Source organism: Herpailurus yagouaroundi, unplaced genomic scaffold (assembly GCF_014898765.1).
Source record: "Herpailurus yagouaroundi ecotype Mexico unplaced genomic scaffold, PumYag 211, whole genome shotgun sequence".
Classification (NCBI taxonomy): domain Eukaryota; kingdom Metazoa; phylum Chordata; class Mammalia; order Carnivora; family Felidae; genus Herpailurus; species Herpailurus yagouaroundi.
The window spans coordinates 6,490,278-6,507,214 of NW_024412442.1; the positions used below are offsets into that span (position 1 = coordinate 6,490,278).

At 42.3% G+C, this 16,937-nt stretch overlaps 1 protein-coding gene across 6 annotated transcripts in view; it reads right to left on the minus strand.

Annotated features, from left to right (window-relative positions):
- Positions 1–1,664: 1,664 nt before the first annotated feature.
- ASAH2 (N-acylsphingosine amidohydrolase 2) overlaps positions 1,665–16,937 on the minus strand; it is a 103,739-nt gene continuing 88,466 nt past the window's right edge. For 4 of the 6 annotated variants that reach the window (XM_040454224.1, XM_040454225.1, XM_040454226.1 and 1 more), the window contains exons 18-22: positions 16,612–16,707; positions 14,419–14,565; positions 9,565–9,624; positions 6,121–6,209; positions 1,665–4,165 (exon numbers count right to left, since the gene is read on the minus strand). In XM_040454224.1, coding sequence (XP_040310158.1) covers positions 3,976–4,165; positions 6,121–6,209; positions 9,565–9,624; positions 14,419–14,565; positions 16,612–16,707 — 582 coding nt within the window. In that variant the 3' untranslated portion in view covers positions 1,665–3,975. The remainder of the gene's footprint in view (positions 4,166–6,120; positions 6,210–9,564; positions 9,625–14,418; positions 14,566–16,611; positions 16,708–16,937) is intronic. The other 2 variants (XM_040454227.1, XM_040454228.1) reach the window with 2 other exon arrangements.

Below are 16,937 nucleotides of genomic sequence, written 5' to 3' on the forward strand. Positions count from 1 at the left end.
AAAAAAAAGAAAAAAAAAAAGTCTGAGTTCCTTGATGGCAAGAACTTGCTCTGCTTTGATCGTTACTGTATCACCAGGGGGTAGCACAATGCCCACAAAGTATACAGTCGCTCAGTGTGAACTTGCTGAATGAATGCATATATTTCACAATGTAGAAAACAAGCCCTGTCACCATTAAGCCCCAGGGTGTGTTCTTTCCTAAAACAGATTTGCTATCAGAGCTTGTCACCCTCTCTAGAGGCAGAAAATGCCAAATATTCTCTTTCTCGGGCTCCCTTAAAGCTATGTGACACAATTCCAGACAAGGAAATGGAAAGGGAATTCTACTCGGGTTCCCACTAAATATTTTTCACCTTCCAAAAAGAGATTCCAAGAACTCTCCCCTTCCTTCTTGCTGTTGCACACAGTGGCATGAAGACACAAGGTAGGTCTCTTTAGACTGAGGCGACAGCCAAAAAGTTAAAGTTAATAGGTTAAGAAAAAAGAAAAAAAGCAGTGACATCATTGAGTGGTTGCACCAACCTGAACTGGTCACCTTAAGACATTGCTATGTGCGACTGTCAATGTCTTTAGCGCTTGGACCCCTGTTGATCAGGAATATGCTGTTACAGCTGAACACATTCTAATTATGTAAGGAACATGCAAATTTTCCTCTGTGGCCTCATGTAAGGCATGATGTTCCAAAAGCCACTATAAACCAGCAGGTGGCATTGGGATACCGGAAGCAAAATCATTATTTGAAGAGCTAAAGGCATGAAAAGGATCATCTAATGACGAAATTGGTTGGCTAAAGATGAAACCCAGGCACCAATGTTAGAAAAGGGCGGTGTGTTGGGGCGCCTGGGTGGCTCAGTCGGTTGAGCGTCCAACTTCGACTCAGGTCACGATCTTGCGGTCCGTGGGTTCGAGCCCCACGTTGGGCTCTGGGCTGATGGCTCAGAGCCTGGAGCCTGCTTCAGATTCTGTGTCTCCCTCTCTCTCTGCCCCTCCCCCGTTCATGCTCTGTCTCTGTCTCAAAAATAAATAAATGTTAAAAAAAAATTAAAAAAAGAAAAGGGTGGTGTGTCTTCCTGTGCTGGAGATGTATGAGGAGCCAACCTGGAGAAACATATTCACAAATATAGTCATTCTTAGCATCTTCAGAATTAGCTCATGAGACAATTTTACAGATAACTACCTGCCTAGGAAACTCTTGGTTGCCCTAGTCCTAAAATATGTTCAACCGTATGTCTTTTTCCAGCAATACATCTTTGGAGCACAGGAACGGACGAAGTGGACCCTTTATGTTTGGGTGGTTACTTACAGAGACCATCCATATCACTTTTCAACCTGACCCACATGGAATCCAGCACCGTTCAGTCCATCTGTTAGAAACAACAAAGGGCACCTGGGTGGCTCAGTCGGTTGAGCGTCCGACTTCGGCTCAGGTCATGATCTCACGGCTCGTGAGTTGGAGCCCTGCGATGGTCATGAGTTTGAGCCCCGCGTCGCATCGGGCTTTGTGTCGACAGCTCAGAGCCTGAAGCCTGCTTCTGATTCTGTGTCTCCCTCTCTCTCTGCCCCTCCCCCACCCACACTCTGTTTCTCTCTCTCAAAAATAATACACATTAAAAAAATGTTTTTAAAAAGAAAAACAAGTGTTCCACTTCTCCATAGACCATACATTCACAATTGTATTCAGTGATTTATTATTAAGTCTTATATTGAATATTAGCAATTGATATAACACTCATCGAAAATTGTAGGGGGATCAGTCAGTGCTTTTTTAGGAAGTCACAGCATTCTTAAAACCAGAGAAGGCAGAATACAACAAACAAAATGCAGACACTTTGACATGAGACACAAAATCTTCTGCAGAAGCGTTCTCCCCCCCAAGCAGCCCCCTTTTCCCCATATTCGCCGCCAATTTCAGGGGCTTTCTCCCCATAGTCTGGCTCCAATGACACAGCCTGGATCTAGGTTTGTATGTTAACAGATCACTGCCTCTTTTGTGGTGTTCTTTTACGCACAAGTGAATAGCTATGGTTTCTACAGCGGCAGGATCTGGTCTTATTTTTACATACAAAATGCAGAAAATGGAATCGGATTGGAAGAGAGGGCAGCGGGCGTGCAGACAGGTTTCTGCAGGTTCTTTGGGGGCAGGAGTCCTGGTGGACAGAGGGCTGGTGCAGAAGCATCAGTACGAGGCAATGCAGTGTCTGGCTTGGCACAGGTCCAAGTGAACGACAGGGACTCACAGGTCCACTGAGGAAAGTTGCAGTGGGAGGCATGGAGGTAGTGGGAAAAAATTCAGTACGCTTCTGAGTCATGGGAACAATTTTATCATCAGTTCTGATATAATTTATCTGTCTAAGGTCAACTACTTTCAGAATTCCTTGCTCTTGGGAAGACTCTGAACTGTGATAGCAAACAGTCATTAGGAAAAATGATCGCTACCCTTTGGAATCCTGATGAGCTAATTCTCCAGCCGTGAACTCGCATAGAACCAGAGCCCTGGGTCATCAAAAACCGTTCCGGGTTTGTTCCAATGCAATACAGCATGTTGAGTCACAGCTAGATGAATGTCAGTCTCATCGTGATTAGCATCATTACTATTTTCAAGCTGTGGAGTTTGTTTTTGAAATTAAGGTTGATTTTTCCCTAACATGCTAAAGCTCTGCCATTCATACAAAAGCATGATTTGGGTTTGGGAAATTTCCTTTGTAGCCTGGGAGCTAGCTCCAGTTAACTTGGATGTTTTTAAATGGAATTGGTACTTTCAGGCAATGTCAGATTGTCCTATCTCATTCTTCGGGACATTGGACTGGGAATTTCATAAGGCCCTCGAATTACTTTTGAAACAACTTTGTCCAAATGGTCTGGAGCCTCTTTCCCCCAAAATTCGAGTACCCAACACAGATTACACGTGAGATAGGACTTGAAGATGACTGCTTTTTAAATGCCTTCCAAAATTGATATCCTCAGTTGAGTATTTTCTTCTTCACCAACGGTCCCCTTTTGACACTTACACATTCATCTCAAATATGATAACTAATTATCAAGGCCCAACACTAGTACAATACTGGGCATGTAGGTGTTAATAAATACTGTGTGATTGAATGGGTCCATGAGTAAGTGAGCGATAAAAGAACAGATAAATGAATTTTAGATCTTGCTCTTTGAGGACTGACTTCCAATCCACTAACACTTTTGTTTTAATATCCACACCAACGGCAAGTCTTAGGTTTTGGGGATGAATTTGATTAGTGAAACTCACTTAGAACCAGTCTTGAGGAGAGGAGACACAATTCAGAGGGATAAGGGCACTTAGGGAAACACAGGGCATGATCAAAATATTCTAAGTCTGACTTTCCTGTACTTGGCCTCTGAAGGCCAGAAATAATTTACCAATATCAACAACTCTGGACCAGGTACATCAAGTCCAGGGTAACCGCTTTGAGAGGCTATGCTAAATAGAGAAAAGCTGACATGCTCATTTCCACACCAATTGCCTCTAATTGGACTTATACGTTTATGGTCGATGTTTGTATACTATTTTTTTTTAAAGTGTGATGGGGGGAGAGGTCCTGTAGCCTTTGTGCATCTTAAATCCATGAAACTTCATCATTCCCATCTGCAAAATGAAGACTCCAACTACATGAGCTCTTTAAACTTTCCCAGCCTAACACTCAATAATTCTATAAATAAATACTTGAACCACTGTTCACACATCTTCAGCCACTCTAACTTTTCAGAGGTTTTATATCGAGGGGAACTGTCCCTTCAAACAGTTGCATGGCCCCGAGGAAAATCATGTGTTAGGCTCTAGACCACCAGTCACACACACACACACACACCTCTGTCCCATTCACAGGAAACTATCTGTCCTCAAACAGGGACAATTATAGAAGTCATCCCAATTGTTTACATTCGTGTGAAATCATTTTTATAAATTAGGGAGGACAGCCACGCATTAAATTATTCATCAACTTTTCATTAACTAGTTACAACTTCAAAGGCGGAGGAAGTGCTTTCAAATGGAAGTATGACGGCCGGCTTGAGAAAGTCCTGTTTCCGATGGTGTCCGAAGTATCTCATTCTGTAGATTCCAGGCTGGGCAGTACCCGGAATATGCCATTGTATCGTCGCATTGCTGTGACCCAGCAATCCCTTGTGCCAATAGAAACTGTTGGTAGGAAACAAACAAACAAACAAACCAAGTTTTGCTCTTAAAAAGGTGTGATTCGACAAAGGTAGGACTGGTCATTATACAAACATTCAGGGAGTACCGACCGTAAGCCAGGCACTCTCCTAGATACTGAGAGTGCAGCAATGAACAAAACAGGGACAAATACTTTCTAGAAGGGAACCTTTAGTTAATAGCCATTTGTAGAAATTGTCTTACCTGTTCTACCTTTATAACCACCCAAACCTTGTCCATCCCCAAAAAGCCTCACCCGATACTCAGAACACGGGATGTCTCCTGTTTGAGAACGGCTGTGGCACTGTTTCTGCCCTTGATGTCCTCTGCTTCAACTGACACTTCCTCTCCCAGCCAGATTCATTTGTTAAAAATATATACTTCACGAGTGCATGCGCCAGACTCTTTTCTAGAGGCCCGAGGATATGGCCGTAAGCAAGACAGCCATGGCTCCAAGTTCCATGGAGCTTGTGTTCTACTAGGGCAAGGGGGGAAGAAAGGCAGTGAACGGGTAAACCGAAAAATGATTTTTAAAAGTGGTGGGTGAAACGAAACAAGTATGGCAGCGGTATCTCTACGGAGATGTTATTTAAGCTGAACCCACACGTGCCCAGAGGAAAGACATTCTAGGTAGAAGGAACAGAGGGTGCGAAGCGTTCCGAGCAGGAAAAAACGTGGTGCAGCGGAAGAGCAGAAGGAAGAGGCAGCGAAGTGTGACACGGGGGCTGAGGTCACAAAAACAGACGGAGTCAGCTCACACGAGCCCTTGTAGACCACCTCAAGCGGGTGAGATATTCTTGCAGGTAAGTGAGATAGAGTGGGTGACTGACTGATAACCCCAACTGTGTAGACAGTAAGTTCCCTGGGTGGAGAGAGTGTTCTCAACATTCTGTGTGTTTCAGCGACAGGCCCCGTGCTCTCATGACAGAGGTGACATTCCAGCTGCTGCTGAACAAGGCAGAAGCAAGCCTATACGTATCCTCAGTGTTCACTGCTGTTGCGATTTGGGGCTTTTGAAAACAAATCATGCTTTTTTATCATCTGTATAATCTTAGCTTAACCCTAAATATGTATTTATTCTTTGTTTAAAAATGATCTGTGCCCGAGATTCCTAAACATCCGAGGAAAATTGAGGCCCAGATTTATGTCTGGCTATCACAGGGGCCCCAGCACGGTCCCATCTCTATTTTCAGTTAACCACGTGAAGGAAACCAACACGCAACTAATGACCTAATCTAGGGTGATGTGAGTCAGGTACAGGTTGCCAAAATTTTTGCCCACTCCCTGCCACTGTCCTGCGGTGTGAAATGGATGCGCTTGGGAACAAAAACATTTTCTTATCTCAGATACCACTTGCAAATCTTCAAAATATTTATTCGGCTCAGGGATTTGGTATCGAAAACACAGAGATACGCCTCTCCGAGGAAACTCCAGAAGCAAATTCCATTCTCACTGGAGTCAGGAAAAGATAGACACTCAAGCTTCTCGTGTGTTAGTAATTCCAATGAAGAATCATTGGCCACGTATAAACATGTAATCATTTTGCCTATAGACTCTTGTTATTTTCCCAGAAGGAACTGTCAGGCTCTACAGAGGCCCGTGTGCCTCGCGACCCATTTGCAAGAATGGCTGAGGCTAGCCAGCCTTCAGGGGTAACGTCTGTGGCCGTGGAAAAGAACAAAATTAACAGATGTTTACAAAAATGGAGGCCACAACCTCATTAGCACCTCTCCTGACAGTAGCACATGTCCCACTGTTTCGCAGGGAAAGAGAGTCCAAATGGAGTCGAATAAATCCACTAAATATGGCCAGAAGGCTCCATGGGAATTTGATAGCAGTTAATTTCTGGCCTTGAGCCCGTGTTCCCATTTGTCTTCCCCGCATCACTGACCCACTGTTCCCATGGCTTGAAAGACAAAATGTCCAACAGGCGAGCTCACCGTGTCTCCCAGGAGGCGTCGTTATGTACTATCCGCCATGTTGCTGATGTGGCCTCGTATTTCTCAACAGTGAGGAAGGTCTGATGGGTCTGAAACGCAATTGACACATTTGATGAGACCCTGCACGGTCATAAAAGGTGCCTGCCTGTAAGTACGTCCTTGTGGTCTGTAGGCTGAGCTGCCAATACCTTGTGTGAAAATGTACTAGAATTTCGTCCATATTCTCAGGTGCGTCTCTCTCTACGTTCTGTGCGACGTCTTCAGAATGTCACTCTACCCATGCTGTTACACACCATGACTTTCTTTTTTTTTTTTTTTTTTTTTTAAGAAAAGTGAATGGAGCATAATTTTAGAGCTGATAGCAAATTTTGCAAACCAGGGCAGAGAAGAGACCGAATAAAACTCGAGATTCTAAAAAAGGCCCAAGTCAAGCCTTTTCATGACATGTTTATTGATCTATATTCCACGACTTTCTCTTGTCATTTCAAGACGTAGGAGGGAAAATGGGAATGTTTCTTCATCTTTCCATCTCTGGGTAAATGAATTATTAGTAAATATGTCTCCCAAGTGAAAGAATTGAAAACGATGCATAAACCTTCCCTGTCTTAGATGCTGAAAGCAATCCCTATATTTTGTCACAATGGATTCCTAGAAAGCACATCACGAGCAGGTTTCATTCCTCCGTTGGAAAATTGCTATAATAATTCATTTCAGACCAACAATTCAGCTTCAAATACAGTGCAGATTTGATATAACAAATTAAAAGATACAGAGGCCATAATCTCTAATTTTCCTCAAAAATCTTTAGATTGTGGCCCTTAAGGGCAGGACCTGTGTCTAATTCATTTTTATCCGTTACAGTCCTTTACACCTGTCACGTGTAGATGTTCAAATAACACTCTGGTGAATGGATCACTTATTTACAACTGGGCCATGGGATTATCTAAAATATTACTCAGCTGATGGGTTATATTCAATGAAGAAGTTTTCACTATGATGGTCACTTGTAACAAAGAGAATGGCTTCTGGCCATTTAGGGCAGAGTGACATCGGGGAGGCTGTTGATGGAGTAGGAGGTAGGGTGATCCCCGGCCCACAGGTCTAGAGTGGGGACCAGAGAATGAGGGTAGGCCACTGACTATGAGAACTATGTGACTACCATTTCCCACCCCCCAACACACAACTCCTGACACACAACTCCTCCTGACACACAACTGCTTCATACAAGTTACTGGATCTTTCTCTAGGCCTCGGTTTCTTCGTCTGTAACATGGGGATAATAAAATGTAACCCAATGCACAGAAGTAAGGATTGAATTAGACCGAGGTGACAATGTACACAGAGCACTTGACGTGGCGCCTGTAAAGAATAAGCAGAGGTGAGGAGGTCCTGATCACCAACAAAAGAGGGGAGTGGAAACTGTCGTGTGCTGAGTCCCAGGGCCTTCTTAGAAATTAATTCTAGCGGAGCCTGGGTGGCTCAGTCAGTTAAGCATTCGACTTTGGCTCAGGTCATGATCTCACGGTCTGTGGGTTCGAGCCCCATGTCAGACTCTGTGCTGACAGCTCGGAGCCTGGAGCCTGCTTCGGATTCTGTGTCTCCCTCTCTCTCTGTCCCTCCCCTGCTTGTGCTCTGTCTCTCTCTCTCAAAAATAAATAAACATTACAAAAAAATTTTTTTTTAAGGAATTAATTATTTTCTCATTACAGTGCTCTAAGCATTTTGTTCTCCTGCTTCTCCATGGCAATGGAGTGATGATTAGTCTTTCTCCGCCCTAAGGATATCAAATGACAATTAATCCTGCAGTTTTGCTATCACACTTTGAGATCTCCCGAAAACAATGCTATAAACATGCAAATATTATGACAGAGTTTGCCTAGAGAAATTATTGCAAACAGGTGCGTGTTGACTTTCCAAGCAGTAGAACGTTTTTCCCTAATGGCATATTTGCCAATGTCCTCTGGCCACAATCATTATCACAGCAATAATGAGATTTCAGTGAACGGAAATGGAAGGCGGATTGGGAGAAAAGGCGTTTGGGGTTGTAAGTAACAATGGTCCCTGGGAAGAATGGCTCATGGACGGAATAAATGTACCCTCGACCACAATAAAAAAAAGCCTGACCTTGAAATCATTTTTGTATACTTACTCCTTTTCTTCTACAGCTTTCTTTGTTGTTTGAATTTTTACAACTAGAACATATCTAGCTATTGCTTGGGTAGTTATGAGAACATTCTAAAGGAGTTACAGAGGAGCAAAATGAATTCATTTTATTAATAGCCATATTACATATGTGCACTTTGTCATGTGTCTTCTATGTGGATATAAACACAGTAAAGTATGAACTGATATGTAACAAACTATGAACAATTATTACCTCTAAAAACGTTTATGGAAAGACAGGTACTTTCGAACTCTATTTTTTTTTTTAATGTTTTTATGTTATTTTTGAGACAGAGACAGAACACGAGCAGGGGTGGGGCAGAGAGGGACGGACACACAGAATCCAAAGCAGGCTCCAGGCTCCGAGCGGTCAGCACAGAGCCCGATGTTGGGCTCGAACCCACAAACCATGAGAACACGACCTGAGCCGAAGTCGGACGCTTAACTCAATGAGCCACCCAGGCGCCCCTCCTATTCTGCTTCAAAAACCTTCTATATTGCCTATTTTTACACTGAACATGTATTTCTTGTGTCATTTTTTGAGGTAAAGAAATAAATATCCAATTAGCGCCAGTAGTAAAGAGTAGGGAAATGGCAAATGCAAGATAAAGGGCTCCAAGCCAGGAGGGCACCCCCTCCACGACAGTACAGGTAGGACCGGAGGCCAGGATCCTGGAGGAGAGGGGCCAAAACAGGGGTAGGAAGGAACCAAAGATACACTTCATCCTTGGCGCTTTGATTATTTCCCCAAATTTAGTAGGGTTTCTAAATTGGAATACATAAATGGGATTGTACTCAAATTTAGATCTTCTCAAGAGATAGTGCAGTTCCTTCTGTATTGTGCAACATGTGAGCCCAAGCAGAGCCAGTTAAATGTTTCCACGTGCTTTTTTTCCCAGACTTAATTCTACATTAATGTTCCTACTGAAAAATTTCCCACACTTAAAAAAATAAGATGACGGGCACCTGGGTGGCTCCGTCAGTTAAGCATCAGACTTCGGCTCTGGTCACGGTCTCATGGTTTGTGGGTTTGAGCCCTGCATGGGGCTCTGTGCTGACAGCTCAGAGCCTCTGTGTCTCCCTCTCTCTCTGCCTGTTTCTCTCTCTCTCTCTTTCTCTCTATTCCTCTCTCAAAAATAAATACACATTTAAAAAATTTTTAAAAATAAGATGAAAATCAAGTAGGAATATTTTGTCATTATGTTGTTAACCTCTAGAAGGATTTTCAAACAAAGACTGAAAAGTGGGCTGAAATCTATAAAAAGAATCATTGATGCTTACCTGGTTTTCTGCTGAATTCTTTGGGTTAGCGCCTACAAATATCACTTCGGCAACTTCTCCCTGAAAATAAAAACTCATTTTATGAGTTTTAATAAAAGCATTCTTTGCTGGGCTCAGATTTAGGCCAGGATTTATGAAATGTTCTAGGATGCTGGGCACCTGTACAGATTTCATTCTATTTAACCAAGTGAGTTATCTTCTCAGAATAGCAGAGAACGTGCCCTTGCAAGAGTGGACACAGGAATTTGGGGCCAGTAAATTGCTCTACAATTTTTCGCCAGTGAATTTGCCTTTAGTATATTCAGATGTAGATGAAAACAGAGAGCTAGGGTTCATGTCAGCGACAGCGCATTAAAGCGCCTTCTTCAGCCTTTGCTATTTTCTCACACTTCCCTCCAACACACATATAGGAAATGGACTGGCTTCCATAAGAGCGATCAAAACTTCCCACGAGTGGCTTGTGCTTACACTGGCATGAACGAGATACGAGGCAGAATGACAGGGTGTGTGCCTTGAGAGCGTGCCATTCACATCACACAGAGGCAGAGCTCAGGCAAAGTAAGGCAGCCTTGTGGCGTCCACGAAGGCCAGGAAGTCTTGCGTTGACGAGGTAGAGTGACAGAGGGAAGAGGGCACCGGACGGAGGAGAGCCACAGAGAGAGAGAGAGAACTCTGGAGAGGTGTGGGAAGTTCCTCTCAACTCTGTAAGACAACCACCTGAAGCCAAGAGAAGACTGTGTCCGCAGAGACTGAAATTTACTCCCTGAAGCATCCAAGCACACACTCTGATCAATAGTGGGCTGAACACTAAGTGAGGTAACTACGGGGGCAACACCTTGAGAGCCACACTTAAGAGAGACAGAGCTCACTAATTTAGTCAAGTTTTCGATGAGCGAACAAACAAACAAAAACAACAAGGCCGGGGGGGGTGGAGAGGTGAGGCCAGAATCCAGAATTGCTACAATATAGCAAAACACATCCAGGATTCAAGGACAAAAAATGATGAGATGTGTGTATATGAAAATATGGCTCATATTAAGAGGAAAAAGAGCAATCAAAACTGACTTTCTGTGCCCCCAGACATTGTCGTTAAACCAGACACAAACTTCAAAGCAGCTGTTATAAGGATGTTCTGTGAACTAATAGAAATTATGTGTAAAGAACTGAAGAAATTCTTATGATGATAATGACCTACAGAACCTCAGTGAAGAAAAGTAATTTTATTTACTTTATTTTTTTTTAATTAAAAAAATGTTTACTTGTTTATTTTGAGAGAGAGAGAATGGGGGGGAGGGGCAGAGAGAGAGAGAGAGAGAGAGAGAATCCCAAGTAGGCTCCACGCTATCAGCACAGAGCCCTATGTGGGGTTTAAACTCACGAACCATGCGATCACGACCTGAGCTGAAATCAAGAGTCAGATGCTCAACCAACTGAGCCACCCAGGCACCCTAGGAGACGTAACTTTAAAGATGGATTAAGCATCCAATCAGATGTTTTGGAACCAAAAATCACAACTGATGTGAGAAATTCCCCAGTAAGGGCTTAATAGCAAATATGAGATGACAGGAGAGAGGATAAGTGAACTAGCATTTATCAATTACAAATTATTTTATCAGAAGAATGGACAGAGAAAAGTGAAGAAAAATTGATAAAGCCTCAAAAAAAACCAAAAACACATGGGACCTCAGGTATACTGACATTCACAAAACAGAAGACACCGAATTAGAGGAAAGAGAGAAACAAACAAAACTCTTTTTGAAGAAATAATGGATGAAATCTTCCCAAACTTGATAAACGTTACCTTGAGGAGCCAAGGAACTCAACACATCCCAAGTAGGATAATCCCAAAGTGTTTCATACTTAGATACATTGTAGCACACGGGTGGCAGTCAGAGACAAACAAAGAAAAGAAAATCTTGAAAGCAGTTAAGGGAAATATAATGCATTACGTACAGGCACACCCCAGGATTAGCAATTGACTTCTCATTAGAGAGCAAAGAACAGGGCAACTGTGTGACACATTCAAAGCGATGAAAGAAAAACATTTGGCAACCAAGAACACAGCGAAATGTTCTTCAGAGATAAAGGGAAAATACAGCCCTTGCAGATCAATGAAGCCTGAGAGATTATGTTGTTACAGACCTGCCCTTCAAGAAATACCAGTGGAAGTTCTTCATGCTGAAAGGAAATGAAGCTAGATGGTAACAATAACTCAAATTCCTCAGAAACAGTAAGCAGCACCCGAAGGGTAAATACGTGGGCTCAATTCAAAATAGTCTAGGGGCGCCTGGCGGGGGGCTCAGTCAGTTAAGCCTCCCTTCCTGCCCCCATTTCCTGGCACATTTCCAGCCTTAGAATCCCCGAAGGATGGGTCTGATTGCACCTTAGTGACATGGCCTTTGGTGTGGGTTTCCTGATAGCCTCAAGGTGAGGGCTGGTGCCAGGTAATCAACCAGGTGATTAGACGGTTGAAAGGATCAAGTCCTACGCCCTGATCTCCAGGGACTGGAAAGGGGCTGGGAGTTGGGTTCATCATCAACAGCTGATGATTTAATCAGCATAAAAGTCCCTCAAGTCTAGGGTTCACCAGAGCTTCTAGGTTGGCGAATGCTTGGAGAAGCTGGTAGGGGGCCCTTCCTGGAGAGCTCATGGAAGCTTCACATTCCCTCCCCTACCCCTTGCCCTCTCTGCGTCTCTGCCCTCAGGCTCTTCCTGAGTCGTATCTGTGTATAACCTAGCAAGTAAACTGTTTTCCTGAGTTCTCTAAGCCTGTTCTAGCAAGTTATTTAACCCGAGATGGGGCTCATGGGGATCTCCAGTTCATAGCCAATGGGTCAGAAGCAGATGCGACAACTTAGATTCGCCGTTGGTATCTGAAGCGTGAGGGGCTGGGGGGTGTGGTCTGTGGGACTGAGCCCTCAACCTGTGGAGTATGTGCCAACCCCCAGCATCCAGTGTCAGAAGTGAATTCAATTGTAGGACACCAACGGGGTGTCTGCAGAGGACTAAAGAATTGCTTGGTGTGGGGAGAACCTCTATACACCTGCTGTCACAACTACCGAGTATAGGGTGTGGAGAGGAGAGACTTCTTGAGTCTCGAAAACGGCTAGAAAAATAATTAAAAATATCTATCATTTTTAAAAATCAACAGAGGAATTAAAAAAAAAAAAGGTACATTCAAACATAAGAAGAGCTTCCAACCTTAAAAAACGAGAAGAGCAAAATAAAATCAAAGCCATCAGAAGGAAGAATACGGAACACCAGAGCAAAAATCTGTGAAATAGAAACAGAAAAAAAAAAAAAAAAGATAAAATCAATGAAGCTAAAAGCTAGCGAGCACTTTGAAGACAGAAATTATCAAAATCAGGAAGAAAGAAAGGACATTGTTGTTGGCCCTACAGAAACTAAAAGGATTGTGAGAACCTATTATGAACTTTATCTCAACAAAGTAGACAACTCACATGAAACGGGCAAATTCCTAGGAAGATCCAAACTTTTAGGAAGATACAGATTCCTCAAGACAAATTAAATGCTGAGAAAGATACATAATTGACTCAAGAAAAAATAGAAAATCTGGTTAGGCTTATAAGGAGTAAGGAAACTGAATTAGTAAATAAAAATTTTGCCATAAAAAGAAGCCAAGGTCCGTGTGGCTCTGCTGAAAAATCTGATAGAATATTTAAAGAAGAAATAATACCAATATGTTCTATGCACTTTCAGAAAATGCAGGAGGAAACCCTTGCTAACTCATTCTTTGAGACTAGTGTTTCCCTAACACAAAAGGCAACTAAGACAACATGTGAAAAGACAGCAAAAGTCCTCATGGACATGAGTATAAAACTTCAGCAAAATATTAACTAACCAAATGCAACAGCATATAGAAAGGATTATACACCATTACTAAAGGGTATTTATTTAATATCTGAAAATCAACAAATGCGATTCACTATATGAATAGAATAAGAGACAAAATCCCTCATGGTCACTTCAGAAGACATAGAAAATCATTTGAAACAAATCCAACCTCTATTCTTAGAGGAAGGAAGGAAGGAAGGAAGGAAGGAAGGAAGGAAGGAAGGAAAGAAAGAAAGAAAGAAAGAAAGAAAGAAAGAAAGAAAAAAGAGAAAAAAATTGGCCTACAAGGGAACTTTCTCAACTTGAGAAAAGGCATCTACAAAAATCATAAAGAAAACATCACACTTAATGACTACTCTTCCTCCTAAAATTAGAAACAAGACAATGATGCCCAGTCTTACAACTTCTATTCAACATCGTATTGGAGATTCCAGCCAGTGCAATAAGGAAAAATAATTAAAGGCATCCAGAAAAGAAATCCAAAAAAGAATAAGGAAGCCTGTTTTTATTCACAGATGACATGATACATATGTAGAAATGTGTAAGGAATCCACATCCCCCGCCCAAAATCTACTGGAACAGATAAATGATTTAGCAAAGTTGCAGGACACAAGATCAATGTAAAATAGTGGCATAGTCCTGCTTCACTTCTACAAGCTCTTCCTGTCCTTGACTTTAGAGACTTTTCTTAGCTCCAACAAATGGTTCCATGACCATCCATTAATAAAATGAATTTTCTTCATCCATTTAAGAAAATGGAAAAGAAAAAATTAAGAAAAGAATAATTTGGATTTTAGAAATTTGATTTTACATGATGACCACCTGAAAAATAAATATTTCCCCATTCTGATGTTTGCAGAGGCCCTGCAGAGTTAAGAACAATTTTCAAAATCATTGCTAACAGCTGGTCTGCATCATGATTAGAGCAATTGGTGACATTAGACAATATCTTTCCCCCATCCCCAGACGCAGGCTTCTGGATCTCCTGGTGAGCCTTACCACTCTGTATGTAGGTTTCGCGGGCTGCAGAACATCCCCAAAATTTCTGCCTAGTGGTGCTCTATCCACAATATTGGGAATTAATGAGGCTATCAGTTGTTTGAAATATGGAGGCTCTGGACCTCTGCTCAGGTTGGCTACCGTGTCCTAGAACAGAGAGCATTTGCTTAAGGAGCACACAATGTAGAGTCAAAGCCCCTTTTCCCAGGCTCCATACCCAGAAATGCCTTCATTAAAGGAAATGCCCACACACACATCCTCGCTCTGAGAGCTAACAGCTTTAACAAGATGTGGGGGAACTTGCTAAGACGTGAGTCTAGACATCCAGAATGTAAACTTTGGTCGCCAGAGGAAAATTTGGGTCATAGGCAATACTTTCACCCCGCCCCCCTGCCCAAGGCAGTATAGTTCAGCTATCTGAGTGTAAGCACTACTCAGGGTTAGATCCTGGGACCGCCATTCCTTAATCGTGTGACTTTGGATAGGGCCGGACACACGATAAGCTCTTTTACTTTTAAAAAGTGTTGTACCTCTCTTATCCAGAGTCAGTACCAAGTTTTCTTTCTTTCCCTAGACCCTTCTCTGTGCTAATTAAAAAATACAATCAACACTCTTTTAAGTTAAAAGTTAAGATCAGCATATATCGTGACTGGTTTAACCTATGTTTTCCACGTTTGTCACCTTTAATAGTGCCATCGCAACGCTGATCTCAAATTTTAAGTAGTCCTTCATAATGTACTCTAATCCTCACTTTATATATTTAATCTTTTTCAATGGCCATAATATCGATTGGCATTCCCATTTTGCAAGTGGGAAAATCAGCTTGGAGATACTCAGTATTCTTTTTCAAGATGGCAGAGCTAATCTTAGATACAGATGCATAACATCGACTGTGACACAAATGTCTACAAAATGAACCACACTTTCTTCCTAAGTATCACTATAAAACTTGAAGATTCTATTTCTATGGGAGGAACAGTAGACGTATAGTTGTAAATGAAAGTTACAACTCTGAAAACAGAGGCCATCTCTCAGGGTGGGTTATGGGTTCCTACTTTGCTGTATCATCTGAATATTCTATAACTAGTTACAGCCTTTATGATGAAAATCAAAGCAGTTCTACTTTGAAAAAAAAGTACCAGAGCTGAAGCTGAAGGAGTGTTATGATAATACAATAACGGGGTAATTAAAATAGACCCTACGTAAATACCTCCCACTGAAACTTCACACAGTCGGCGATTAGAGGAAGCAAATGGGATTGCCAATATCCAACTTTTGGACCCACAGAAACAGGTGTTTCATTGTTTCAACTTGATATGACCAAGCTCTTCCTTTGAAAAGGCTTTATAGTCTGTGCTATGCCCCAATTCTTTCTCAGCCTTTACTGGGGCTTATGGGGTATTATATAAAGATCTGTTTATTATTTTATGCCCTTTATCCTGCTTGTTGAGTAATCTTCTGACACCAGAGTCAGTTTCATTAATAACTGCATCCCAGAAGAAGATGTCCATAAGTGGAGTTCTTTCAAGGAAACTTGTTTAGATGTACTTACTCTAGGTAGATGCGTGCGAATGCACATTCCAAGGTACCTGCTGTACTTCATTGCATCTAAGCCTCTATTGATTATAGCAACTATTGTTTTTGAACCACCAAGAAAGTAAAAACATGCTACTAATTTTAACCATAAGATTCCTCTGATTGGAAGGCGCACCCCGATTTCAGAGATGCTACAATACGGAAAATGGGCATCTCAGAAGGAATGACCCACTCAACTCATGATGTCATTGGCAGGATCATCACCGGGATTCGAGAACACTGGTTCAACTCCCAGCTACAGTTAGAGTAAGCCCGGTGAGCTATCATCTCCAAACCAATTTGCTTATCTGAAAAGTGGGGGGGTGGGGGGGGAATGATACCGCCATATTCACATGACGATCATGAGCATACCATGAGATAATACATATGAGCAAAGCTGTCACCACCAAAATGTATTAACTGAATCTGAATTCACTATCGGTTTCATTTCTTAGAGGTACCTCATAACTACAAACTCTTTAAATATGAAGGTTTTGAAAAAACTGAACATTTGCGGCTAAGGTTTTCTTTGGCTTTCCTCCGCATCTCCCCACCCCTGACACACACACACACACACACACACACACACACACGCACACACATATGAGTTTTGGTTACCGTAGCAATGGCCTTAGCAAGGGCTCTGAAGAGCTGGATGTAAGCAGACAGGGTATGTGGTCCATAAATTGTAGAAGCTGCCTCGTATCGCTGAGCCTGCAGGAGAGGCAGGGCTGAATCGTACACCGTTCTACATGCCTTGACCCATTTACAGAGGTCCCACGTCTTTGGTGAAGGGTGATACTGGACATCTCACATAATTCAAACTGGCCTCATTCAAGATTTAATCATGACAACGGAGGGTGGACATTTCCATATCCCGGCTAAAGTAAATGGCTCCCACCAACTACTTGTTAAAGGCAGTGGCTTCTCTCGGCTTCCGGTAT